General features: G+C 46.4%; 1 protein-coding gene across 2 annotated transcripts in view; it reads right to left on the bottom strand.

Moving 5' to 3' along the window:
• Positions 1–5,638: 5,638 nt before the first annotated feature.
• Positions 5,639–11,589, bottom strand: part of LRP6 (LDL receptor related protein 6) — a 115,819-nt gene continuing 109,868 nt past the window's right edge. Inside the window, exons 23-24 of one of the 2 annotated variants that reach the window (XR_013226647.1) lie at positions 7,911–10,464; positions 5,639–7,770 (exon numbers count right to left, since the gene is read on the bottom strand). Coding sequence is in view for 1 of the 2 variants with exons in the window: in XM_077310668.1 (XP_077166783.1) it covers positions 10,173–10,464 (292 nt within the window). In the remaining variant the exon portion in view is untranslated. Of the gene's footprint in view, positions 10,465–11,589 lie in introns of both variants that reach the window. The other variant, XM_077310668.1, reaches the window with a different exon arrangement.

The raw sequence follows: 11,589 nt of genomic DNA, 5'->3' as shown, positions 1-11,589 counted from the left end.
GACGCTGCTCTCTCTTCGTTTTTGCTCTACCTGAGATCTGATTCACCGGGCGAGTGCAGTGTTGCTCTGGGTCCACCGATGGCTGTGAACACTTACGGATGTCCTCTAAGGGGACTTCAGTGTAGAGTCGCATCCCACAGTGCCACAAAGGGATCCTTTGTCCAAAAGACAGAGCTCAGCTATGTTGCTGCAAGGGCCTTGTGATTCATCTGATTGTTTCAATTCTCTTATGCCAAGGGTGGCCAAGCGGTGGCCCTCCAGATGTCCATGGACTACACTTCCCATGAGCCTTTACTGCTGGCAGGGGCTCATGGGAATTGCAGCCCATTCGACATCTGGAGGGCCACTGCTTGGCCACCCCAGCCTTATGGTGCTGAACCAGCCAAGTGTAGCCGATTCCTATGCACCTGGATCAACAATTTTGGGTCTGATTAGGGGGGAGGCATCACATCCTCTGGACTCTGGTCGGAAGCTGGCTGGCTGGAATCCCTTCTCTACAGCTCCTCCCTGCCCCTTCAGGCGCTGAGGCAGGATGTGAGTCGGAGGAGCCAAGCACATGTCGGCTCCAAGGAGGGTGGTGAGCTGGGGAGGCCCCAGAAGACTCAGCTGTTCCTCATTTTACCCCCCTCTTGTGTTGCTGGGAGGGGAGGAGTGGGATTTTTTTCATCGGGAGCCAGGACAGAAAGCCACTAGCCAAGAAAGCTGTGTTGTACTGAAGGCCTGCTTTTAATTTGATTCCGACTCGCGTCAAGGGATTAGTTACATATTACAATCTCTTGCTTTCCAGAAAGTGAGAGAGTAACTCCGGTTAACAGTAGGCAAGACTTTTCGACCTTCGGATGTGCTAATCCTAGTGGACGAAACCATTTTATTGGCTACGGCAGGGGTAGTCAACCTGTGGTCCTGCAGATGTGCACAGACTACAATTCCCATGAGCCCCTGCCAGCATTTGCTGGCAGGGGCTCATGGGAATTGTAGTCCACGAACATCTGGAGGACCACAGGTTGACTACCCCTGGGCTACGGCTTGTGGGTAGAGTAGCAAAACAGTGAAAGGCAATTCATTCTGATGGGATCATCAGCTGCTGGGGGAGCCAGGCAGAATTGTGTGCCTATTCCACATACACACCCCATTTACTCCTGCCTAATTAGTCCATGAAAACGCTAGAGGGCGTCACCCCAAGGGTCAGACATGACTCGGTGCTTGCACAGGGGATACCTTTACCTTTACCTAATTAGTCCAAAATCTGATTCCAGGTTGCACTTTCTGCCGTTCTCGCCAAGGAATTGAGTCTGTTCTACTAAAAAGGCATTGTTTGCTCTTTTTAATGGTTGAAGATTCCGAGACTTTACAAAAGCTCACAGCAAATGGAAACAAATATCACAATTCCCGACTATCCCAAATGAAATAGGAGGCCAGAATTTCTTTCATAGGAGCAATAGATTCGAGACTGGGGGTGGGGAGGGGGGAGGGGAGGTGGCTGTACTACAGTAATCCAGTTGAATGAAGATGTATAACCATCTGCATTGAACGGACTGTACAGTTTGACCGTCTTAACTTGTGGCAGGTGGAATAAAAAGAACAAAATGAAGCGTCCAAGGACTCGGTCAGTGCAGCAAAACAAAAGCACATTTTTAAAAGGATTTGACACCTTACAAAACGCACACAGAGTCGATGGATTCCTTTATGACACAATTCACTTACGTGCCGGCTACTTGGGGACCACTGTTGGAAACAGAATGCCGGACAAGACGCTGTGTAAGTCTAACTTGCTAGGATCACCCTCATCCAACAAAAGCACATTAACTACAGATCCTTCCTTAGATGATAGAGGAAGAGAAGCTGGACCCATCGGAGAAATCCCTAGTAGTGCCTACCGTGGGAGCAAAATGGTCACATTGCGTGTTCAAAAGAAGCTAAAATTTGCCTCCCATCTGGTCCTTTGAAAGCATACCCTTACAAATGCGAAGTGTGAACTAAAAGTGGGAGCAAACGCTCGCAGGGAGGGCAACCTAAAGAATGAATGAATGAATGAATGAATGAATGAATGAATGAATGAATGAATGAATGAAGGAAGGAAGGAAGGAAGGAAGGAAGGAAGGAAGGAAGGAAGGAAGGAAGGAAGGAAGGAAGGAAGGAAGGAAGGAAGGAAGGAAGGAAGGAAGGAACGAACATGGGTCTTGTGCATCCACTTGGGGAGGCAGGCTTGATTGACGCTGTGCCTTTCAATAGCAAACCTTTATTGGAGTGTGAACAATGCCCTTTACCTGGAAACGAGATCAGCAGAGAGCCTTGAGAGGGTCACTGGCTCAGGAGTAGAGTACCTGTTTAGCATGCAGACGGTCCCAAGTTCAAGCCCCATCATCAGTTAAAAGCTCTGGCAGTAGGTGATGGGAGAGGCTCTGCCTAAGACCCGCTGCCTGTCCGGGTAGACAGTACTGACTTGGATGGGCCAGGGGTCTTATTCAGTAGGAGGCAGTTTCATGTGACTTCTCATCTGCCATCCTCCTTGGTACTTGGAGGAAGACGAGTGCAGGCAGAGGAATCAGCAGGTCAAGAGACTGGCAAGAAGGCTCAGTGAGAGCTGCTGCACTTATAGCTCTCCCCGTCCTTTTGCTCAAGTTGGCAAACTTAAATAATGGTTTTTTAAAAATGCCTTAAGTTAGCATTCCTGGATGAGTATTCTTGTTCTAGTTACAGACGGCGCCACTCCGACTGGGCTAGCCCAGGGAAGCCCGTTCTCAGAAGCTAAGCAAGGCTAGTATCTGGCTGGGAGACTTCCAAGGATTTGGGTAGTTGTTCCTCCAAGGGACACTTAGGGATCATGACGCAGAGGCAGGTAATGACAAACCTCCAGCAAACGTTCCTTACCTGGCCACCAGACAATCCTTGAATCTCCTAGTTACAGGACACAGGCTATATGATAAATAAATAAATAGATGCTATAGTTGCATGCAGACACAGTTCATTTGGGGGTTGCTTGGCATGATCCACCTGATAACCAGACCTGAAAAATAAGACCTAACAGAGAGGTCCAGTTGGAAAGCTTAGGCAGAAAAGAAAAAGTAAAAGATGTTTAGAGAGCAAATATGCAACCATTAAACCTTCCACACAAAATGGGTCCAAATCTCACCCGCAAGAAAATTAATTGCCTGTGTGTTTTGGAAACTTTTGGAGAGATGATCAGTTCTCAGTCTCTCCCTGCACCAGCCTATTAAACATTTGGGATTTTGCTCTAGATGTAGGGCAGTAATTTGCATAATCTTTGTTTTGACACTCCCACTTGGGGCTCAATACCATTTCTGGAGAAATTCCTCACTGCCAAATAGTTGCTTGAAGTGAGACAGAGCACACGGGATCCTGGTTCCTTCCAGTACACCCCTAACTTTCAAGGGCTGCCAGATCTTTAGTGGCCTGGCTGCAGGCTTCTGCTCAGGGTGAGGACAAAGCATTGCCTGTGTCCCTTGACTGAACCAATTTTGGGATTCACTCTATGCCAGGGTTTCCCTCCCAACCATGGTACTGTGCAGAACTGCAAAGTTACTGTGGCATGGGAGTTTTCAAAATGGCGGCCGGGAGAGCCCTCCCACCTTTTGCCTGCTGTTTCCGACTCCAGTTGAAAAGGAAAGAAAAAGATGTTTACATTTTTTTAATTCCACTTGGGCAGGCTGACCCGCCCTTCCATATGATGGGACTGTATGGGGTGGGGAGGGGTGAGGCCCTGGCCATTTAAATACTTACCGCCCGAGTCTCCTCTCATTTCTGGGGGGCATAGCAGAGAGGCATGACCAGCTGACATCACTTCTGGTACCATGAAGTCTGGAGAATGCTCAACGGTACTGCCACCGTCAACAGGCTGAAAAAGGTTTGCTCTATGCACAGGCCCCTCAGCCTCTATCCTGCTGCTAGGATCTATACCACAAAAGGTGGAGCAGCCTCAGCTCTTTGGCTCTGACCCCCAGGCCCCACATGGCAGGAGAGCATTCCACTGTGGCCTTATTTTCATTGGAGGTAAACCTGGCCCCTGAAGTTTGGAAGCCATGTTTCTCACAGAAAATAGTGGCCCTTTGAATTGTAAAGGACTTCTGGACCATGGACCATCTGCAAAAGCCTCCTCAACTCAGTTTCAGACATTTCTGATGTTCTTTGGAGGAGAAAAAGAATTGAAACTGCATTGGATATTGCCAATCTGATACCAGAAACACTGGATATTGTGTGGGTTTGGCATTTTCCAATTGAACGCTCTGAATTGGTCAGAGCCGTAATCCAGCCCTTTTCAAAGCTGTCATCTACCCCTCCCCATGGCCTTGTGAGCCGGTGGACTGACTTCACTCGGTATATTTGGGGGGGCAGAAATACAACTTCCGGTCTATATTTTAACAGTATACCCAAATTTTGGCTTTGTAGGACTTTAATTCATACGCTTGCCATAGAAACGAAACCACTTAATGGCACTTAATACACACACACACACATGCACACAATATTCAGAATAACAATGCCCTCCCCAACCTTCTGTTATGGAATTAAAACGGTAATTTCGCAAGTGTGCATACACAAAGCAATTATTCAAATAGCCTCGTTCGGCTTCCAAGGGCTATTAAGCAGAAAGCGTGTTGTTTTACAAATCCCAAACATTTCTCTTTAATAAAGTATTAAAGGAACAGTTGCCCCATCGGGTCATGGGAGGCTAAGAGCAGTCACAAATATACTCCATGCCTCAGTTCACCAAACTAGCAGCGCCATGGGGGAAATGTCCCTTTAAAGATGCAAAACTGAAAAGGCAGGCGTTTGGTTTGAGAAGGCGGCCTGCTGTTAGGAGCTCCGATCCTTAGCAGAGAAGTTTACACTGGATCTCTGTGCCACAGGACTAAGGTTGAGGGAGGGGTAAGGAGAAAAGTCCATATACTCCACCCACACCACAACAAGTTTTGTGTTTTCTAAGCTGCACATATACTAGACTTTGGACACATATTGCACTCCACAATCTGAGAATTGCGCTGTGTGTGATCTGCAGGAGTTACGTTCTGCCAGGTTTTTGGTTGGGGCTGATGAATGATTAACATCAACACTCAATGGTACCATCTATTCAAATCAGGGAAGATTCAGACCTTCAATTGACGGGAGAGACGGCAGAAACCGAATCGCAGAGAGGCTAACATGGAGTACTCTCTGCTGAACAATCACCACCGTTATTTTAGCTGTTTTACATTATTTAATTGTTATCTTAAAGGTAAAGGTAAAGGTATCCCCTGTGCAAGCACTAGGTCATGTCTGAAACTCTAGCTTTTTCATGGCAGACTCGATACGGGGTGGTTTGCCAGTGCCTTCCCCAGTCATTACCGTTTACCCCCCAGCAAGCTGGGTACTCATTTTACCGACCTCGGAAGGATGGAAGGCTGAGTCAACCTTGAGCCGGCTGCTGGGATCGAACTCCCAGCCTCATGGGCAGAGCTTTCAGACTTGTTGCTATCTTACTCTTCATAAAATATTGTACCCCTCCTAGAGTTGGACTACTGAGACAGGTGGTCTAGAAACTGAATAAATCAATAAATGTTAGATACATAAACCACGCAGACTTCGGTTTCCGAAAGTCTACCCTTTTGTTAACCAAAATCAAAGCTCAGCACCCCGTCAATACATATTCCACTCTTGTTTTATTATAAAAATCAACATTTTTTTTTAAATTTGTTGCAACTCCATGTATAGTAATAATTGAAAAGGTGGGTAGGAAACTTTTTACAAGGTTTATATACACAGTTTGCAAGCAAAACATTTATAATACAAAAAAAACACACGCACACACAAAAGGATTAGTGAGCAAACAGAGCTGACCAAATGTTGGCCATTATAACATAAATACATCCTCGCGAAGCTCCATCATAAGGAAACTGATGAAGATGAACGCATTCGCCAGATTTCCACCCTCTTCCCCCCCCCCCAAAAAAAAACAACGGAATTAAAGCTTATGGACACAGAGGAAATTTTTTTTAAAAAAAGATTAGAACCAGCACCAGATCCTTCACTTACAAACATGGCTTGTTCAGCTTATAACAATGGTACCCTCTTTATGTGAAGATAACATCACTTTCCGCCCCCCCCCCCCATTAGCTAAAAACAATGGCAGATTTAACTAGAAGATCTACCAATGCCTTTAGGTCTCCAGGAGAAAACAGGTTATCCTGCTCCCCTTTCAATTTCTGCTGCTCCTACGGCAACAGAGCAAGAGCCCCCCACCACCCGCGGCCCATTCCCAGCTGCCCCCTCTGGAATGGATACAGGAAAAATGCCATAAACATATTTTACTGTGACAGTATTTGGTCTGAGAAGCATTTAAGGCAAAAAAATAAAATAAAAATAAAAATAAAATAGTACTATCAAATTTTCAGAAGTTAATAATCAGCAGATGCAAATATATTTCAGAACGAAGGCGCGTGCAGATTTAGGAATTATCGTTTTTGCTGCCAACTCTTGTGAAGAAGGTTTAAGGGAAATCCCCAAATCCTATTAATAAATGTTTTGATTATCTTAAGTCTTAGGTGCTTCAGTGTATTTTCGTTCTTTGACGGAACTGGAGGTTGGGATGAATGGGCCTGGCCTGGACAAAACCGACAACTCTTTTGATTTAGTGGGTGAGAGGCACCCACCCACAGGTGCAAAATCCCTGCAAATTTAAAAGTACTTATGTCTGTCATGCCTAAGCACAGGACTTTCCCCAGAGCCCAAGAGGCAAGCAAAGGAGAAGCAAAGCTCCTCCCAGCTTTCTCCAACTCAGGATGTGATGTCACAAGACTTGCAGGAAGCTCACCCTACCCCCCACGTTGTCCTCTGCAACTCCTTCAAAGATCAAGCCCTCTCCGTGATTGTGTGGTGCTGGGAGCTGTTGCGCCTCCTGCTGGTAACACATGAGCAACACCTCACACACGGTGGAGAAAGTGGGCAAACTGAAGCCACGGAAAGAGCTTTCAAAGGGGCCTCTGCTACACACCCCTTTCTCCTGCCTGTAGGCTCCTTGGCTGTTGGGGACTCTCCCTTCCAGGGCCTGCCTTTGAACCCCCATCCCCAGACAGCTGTCAAGCTCCAAAGATTATCGCACCAGCCCTGCTTCATTCAAATCTTTGCAGGGGACACGTTTTACTACCCCTAACTTTTGCTTTTTAAAAATACCCAATGGACTCCAAAGGGCAGTCCTCACCCCGCCACAGAAAGAGGATACCATGGCATAAGTTCAACCACTTTGCAACAGAAATTGGCACAAAACACACACACACACACACACTCGTGGCAAGAAGACTGCTGCTGATGGAAGATTCTGAACTGAGAGCATTGCAATAAGCCATTCTCCAGTGTGGATTTCAATAGGTAACCTCCCACTCAGAATGGCTTGTTTGGGGATCTCAGCATCCTTGAAGCATCGCTTCTCGCCAGCACCCTAGCTGGGGCTCAGCCTCCAATAGTTTGCACCCGGTGGCTACTTCACTGTGGCTCCTTACTGACTTATGGGACAATGACCATCTTTCAGGAGATCCAATCTTTCACCTCTCCAAACAGCAAAAGGGACCAGTACAGAATTACCTGTGGATGTGAAACCACCTCCACTTTAATCCTGCTATTTTTTTGCAAATGTTGTGCGGCCCTTTGGTTCCAAAACTTTGAAGTTTTCCCAATCTGAGTTGTATCAATAAATATCATTGGGAAGTGATTTCTTTTTTCACTCAAAAGTTTACCTTTACCTTAATGCATTTAGGAACAGAATAGAGAGGAAAGTTCCTTAAAGCAGGGGTAACCTGTGGGCCTCCAGATGTTCATGGACTACAATTCCCATGAGCCCCTGCCAGCAAACGCTGGCAGGGGCTCATGGGAATTGTAGTCCATGAACATCTGGAGGACCACAGGTTGACTACTCCTGCCTTAAAGCATCTCGGAGCGTATCCAGGGAAACAGTTTACTGCCGTGATTGTCCATTGAGCTGAAGTAAAGCTAAGGGTCTGGCAACCAAGATGATGTGTACAAGTTAGTGCAAATTCTCCTGACACCCACAGATCCAAAGCTGGGAATGCTTGAAGTCTAACAGCTTTTGTTCTGCTGGGATAAGAAGACAGTTGGGGGCTGCTTCACTCTTCCCAGTTGCTACAATTCCCCTGGGGTTCCCCAAAAAGTATGAGCTGCATTTTCTGACTCCATATGCACAAGTCTCCAGATGAGTTCATCCTTTGCACATTTAGTGCAGCAGATACAGGTATAACGTGGAAGCAACCAAATGTCCTGAAATCAGGAGGGAAGCACTGGGTGTTCCCTCCTCATGCTAACAAGATTCAGGGAAACATTAGGAAAACTGGTACCTAAAACCATTTTAAAGACAGCTGCAGACTCCAGCATTCCGGCCACTGCTGCTAGGAAGGTTTTCGTGGGTTGCGTTTCTGCTGCCATGCAGAGCTACAGAAAGGGGCAGACATGACGCCCCTTTCAAATCGCCAAGGAGGTGGAAACAACACAAAGAAGAGGATATATCTATATAATGCAAATGCATAATGCATTGCTAGACAACGGATAGCCTTAATAACATGTCGCGTGGTCTATGCTTAAGAATTTATGCCACGTGCGAATTAGTGGCACGTCCATGTCACACAGGCGCCACAAAACCGTGTCAACGGAAAGGTGGACACGTTTTCAGCAGCCTGAATGTCCAGAGTGCATCCTGACAGAGGTAAAAAGCTTAAAATGCTTCCCAGTAGAGAAGCTTGTGTGTGTGCGTCTATACACACACACACGGGCATACACACAGAGACGGATGATTTGTATACTGCGATATTCACTCTATACTCAAAGTACTGCAAGAATATAAGATCCATTTACATTAAACTAAAAAGCTCAAAGTTTAAATTTTATAGTTTATATAAATATGTCACCTATATAATTATTACTATGTTGTATAAAAAATATGACAATTTGGGAGAGGGGCACGGAAACATTTTGAAGAGCTGGGATAGAAAGCGATTCAGGTACAGCAATGGTTACCTTTGTCGTGGTCGTGAGAATAGCACGGATGTGGCAGGGCAGCGACCTGTGGCAGCGCCATGGAAAGTCTCCCCTCTTTGCGGTGTACGTGGGTGTACGTACACAGACTCTCTCTCTCTCTCTAACACACACACAAACACACACACACAAAGGGTCTGTTCATTCACACGGCTGGAGCCGCAGCCTCAGGCGCTCCCTTGCCCACTTCTCTCATCCTGGATTAAAGACGGTCACAAACTGAGCAAGGGGATCTCACATTCACCAAACATCAGGCGTTCGTGACCCTGCGTAGACATCTGGAGGACCACAGGGGAAGGAATGTGCCGACTGAGGCCGGATCTGGATCTCTCCAAGGAAAGGATCCGGGGTTCCGCACGTTGAGTGAACTAGCCCAGAAGAACTGGGGAGGGGGAGAAGCCCAACAATTAATGTTACACACACACACACAAACAAACACACACAGCCTGAAACAAGACTATGCTCAACAAGATGACCCAAACTCCCAGGAAGGGAAGAAAAGCTGTTTTGCCACTTCTGAGGATCTGAATGAAGCATCCAATGTTCTCGCTGCGTTTTTTGTAGAAAACAAAGCCCTTTGTGTGTACCATCATTTGTGGGTTAGAACAGTTTTCTTCAAGTGTAATTTAAATTTGCTGGCCCATCGAAGTTTAAAATGCAAGAGGTGATTTTGTCTCCAGGCGCTGCTCTGCCACACAGCCTTTGCATTCTTTGCCTTGCTCTGAAAAAGCTATCTTTCTTCTTCTTCTTCTTCTTCTTTTTTGGTTTTTGGCTCATTCAACAGTGACATACTCTGCTCCTTCCATTTCCCCTGTGCTCAGTCACTTCACTGATTTAAGGCATCTTCTTGTGTTCCATTTGGAAAAATAATAAAAAAAAACAAAACAACCCCACACACTTCTGCGTACAAATTTTTTAAAAAATTTCTTATGGCACAAAGCAGCTGACTCTGTCTTAAGAAAATATATAAATAAACCTTCTGTCCCCCCCCTTTTTCTATACAAGTTCTCCAGTCCCGTCCCCCCCATTTAATAATTTTAATTGGATATACCCTGCCTTAGGCCCTCCCCCCTCTTGATAGGAGCACTCGGTATTTACAGTCAGGTCGGAGGCAGTCCAAGGAGGGAGGGGGTCTCTCACGAGGAGTCCGTGCAGGGGGAGGGGGGCGGCGGGTACAAGTGGTGCGAATAGCTCCGTTCTGTGTACGGGGACGGTGGGCAACTCTCGTAGGTCTCCTCTGCTGACAAATACTGGCTGCGTGGGGTTGGCGGAGGGGGCACGGGCTCAGAATCATAGTTCAAGTCGCTGGTGTAGCCCTTGCCCACGGCAATCACTGCCCGGCGGCTGGGCGCGTAATCGCTGTCGCAAAGGTCCGTGCTGCAAGGTGTGGTGGGCGGGGCAAAGTGCCGGTAGCTGTACGGCCTGTAACTGAGGCGAGGAACGTTAAGATGAGTCAGTGCACTAAACCAAAGGCATTTGGGGACTCGTTCATTTCCTTTATTTACGCCACCTTCCCACCTAAACAGGCCTCCCAATTTCTCGTGTGCAACTTGGAACTCATGGCCTAAAACTGGCAATGAAATGTAAGTGACAGAAAACAAAAATACGTAACAGGAATTAGCTAGGAGCTGCCTTTGTACATGCGCTGATTTCGTGGGCACGCAACAATATTTCTTGACAGCCTGAAAGAAGGGGACTATTACCTAACAAATGGACACTTTTCGTCTGATCCGTTTCGATTTTGGCACAATAAAAAATAAGTCCTTTTAATTCATTTATTTTACTGGCTGCTTCATGTGTTATATATTTCATTAATGGATCAATGGATGTGTGTCAAAATCAGGCCTCTGAAGACAGCCCGTCAGGTCTAAGGCATAAAACTGTACAGTGCATGTGATAATTTTTCAGTAATGGCCACATGGGCTTTGTGTGTATTTTTAACATTAATGATTTTATAAAAAGCTGCGCACACTAAAAGTTTATATATTTTTGTAAACTGGTGTCCAATTTGCACAGACATCCAACCTTTCGGGTCCTAGCTAATTCCAGTTAGGTTTTTTGTTTTCTGTTCCATGCAACATTTCTCCCCTCCTTGTTCTTTATTTAATGAAATAAAAGTCACAGGCCAACAGAGTTTCTATATGCAGGCCAGTCTGCCGGAAAAAAACGGCTGAAGTAGGCTTTTGTTTTCACCCGTGGCAGGTAAGAAAACCACCCAGGTGAGCAGGCAAGTCCCCATTCCCCACAAAGAGGGCAGAACTGAAGGAATTTCACATGTCATCTTCATTAGATAGCGTCGCATTAAATCTCACACACCATTTCGGTAACTCAAGCTTACACCTAGTACCTCCTAATGTGGCGTGGTGGTTCAAGCATCGGACTAGGATCTGGGAAACCTTTTTGCATCCCCACTTTTGCCGTGGAAGCTTGCTGGGTGACCCTGGGACAGTCATAGTCCTGGTGGAACACTCTCCTAAGCGAGACCCAGGCCCTAAGGGACAATGCAGTTCCGCAGGGTCTGCACGACACAGCTGTTCCACGAGGCCTATGGTA

This window comes from Paroedura picta, chromosome 14 (assembly GCF_049243985.1).
Source record: "Paroedura picta isolate Pp20150507F chromosome 14, Ppicta_v3.0, whole genome shotgun sequence".
In the NCBI taxonomy this organism is placed as follows: Eukaryota; Metazoa; Chordata; class Lepidosauria; order Squamata; family Gekkonidae; genus Paroedura; species Paroedura picta.
The sequence above is the reverse complement of the archived record's forward strand: the minus strand, read 5'-3'. Positions and strand labels throughout refer to the sequence as shown.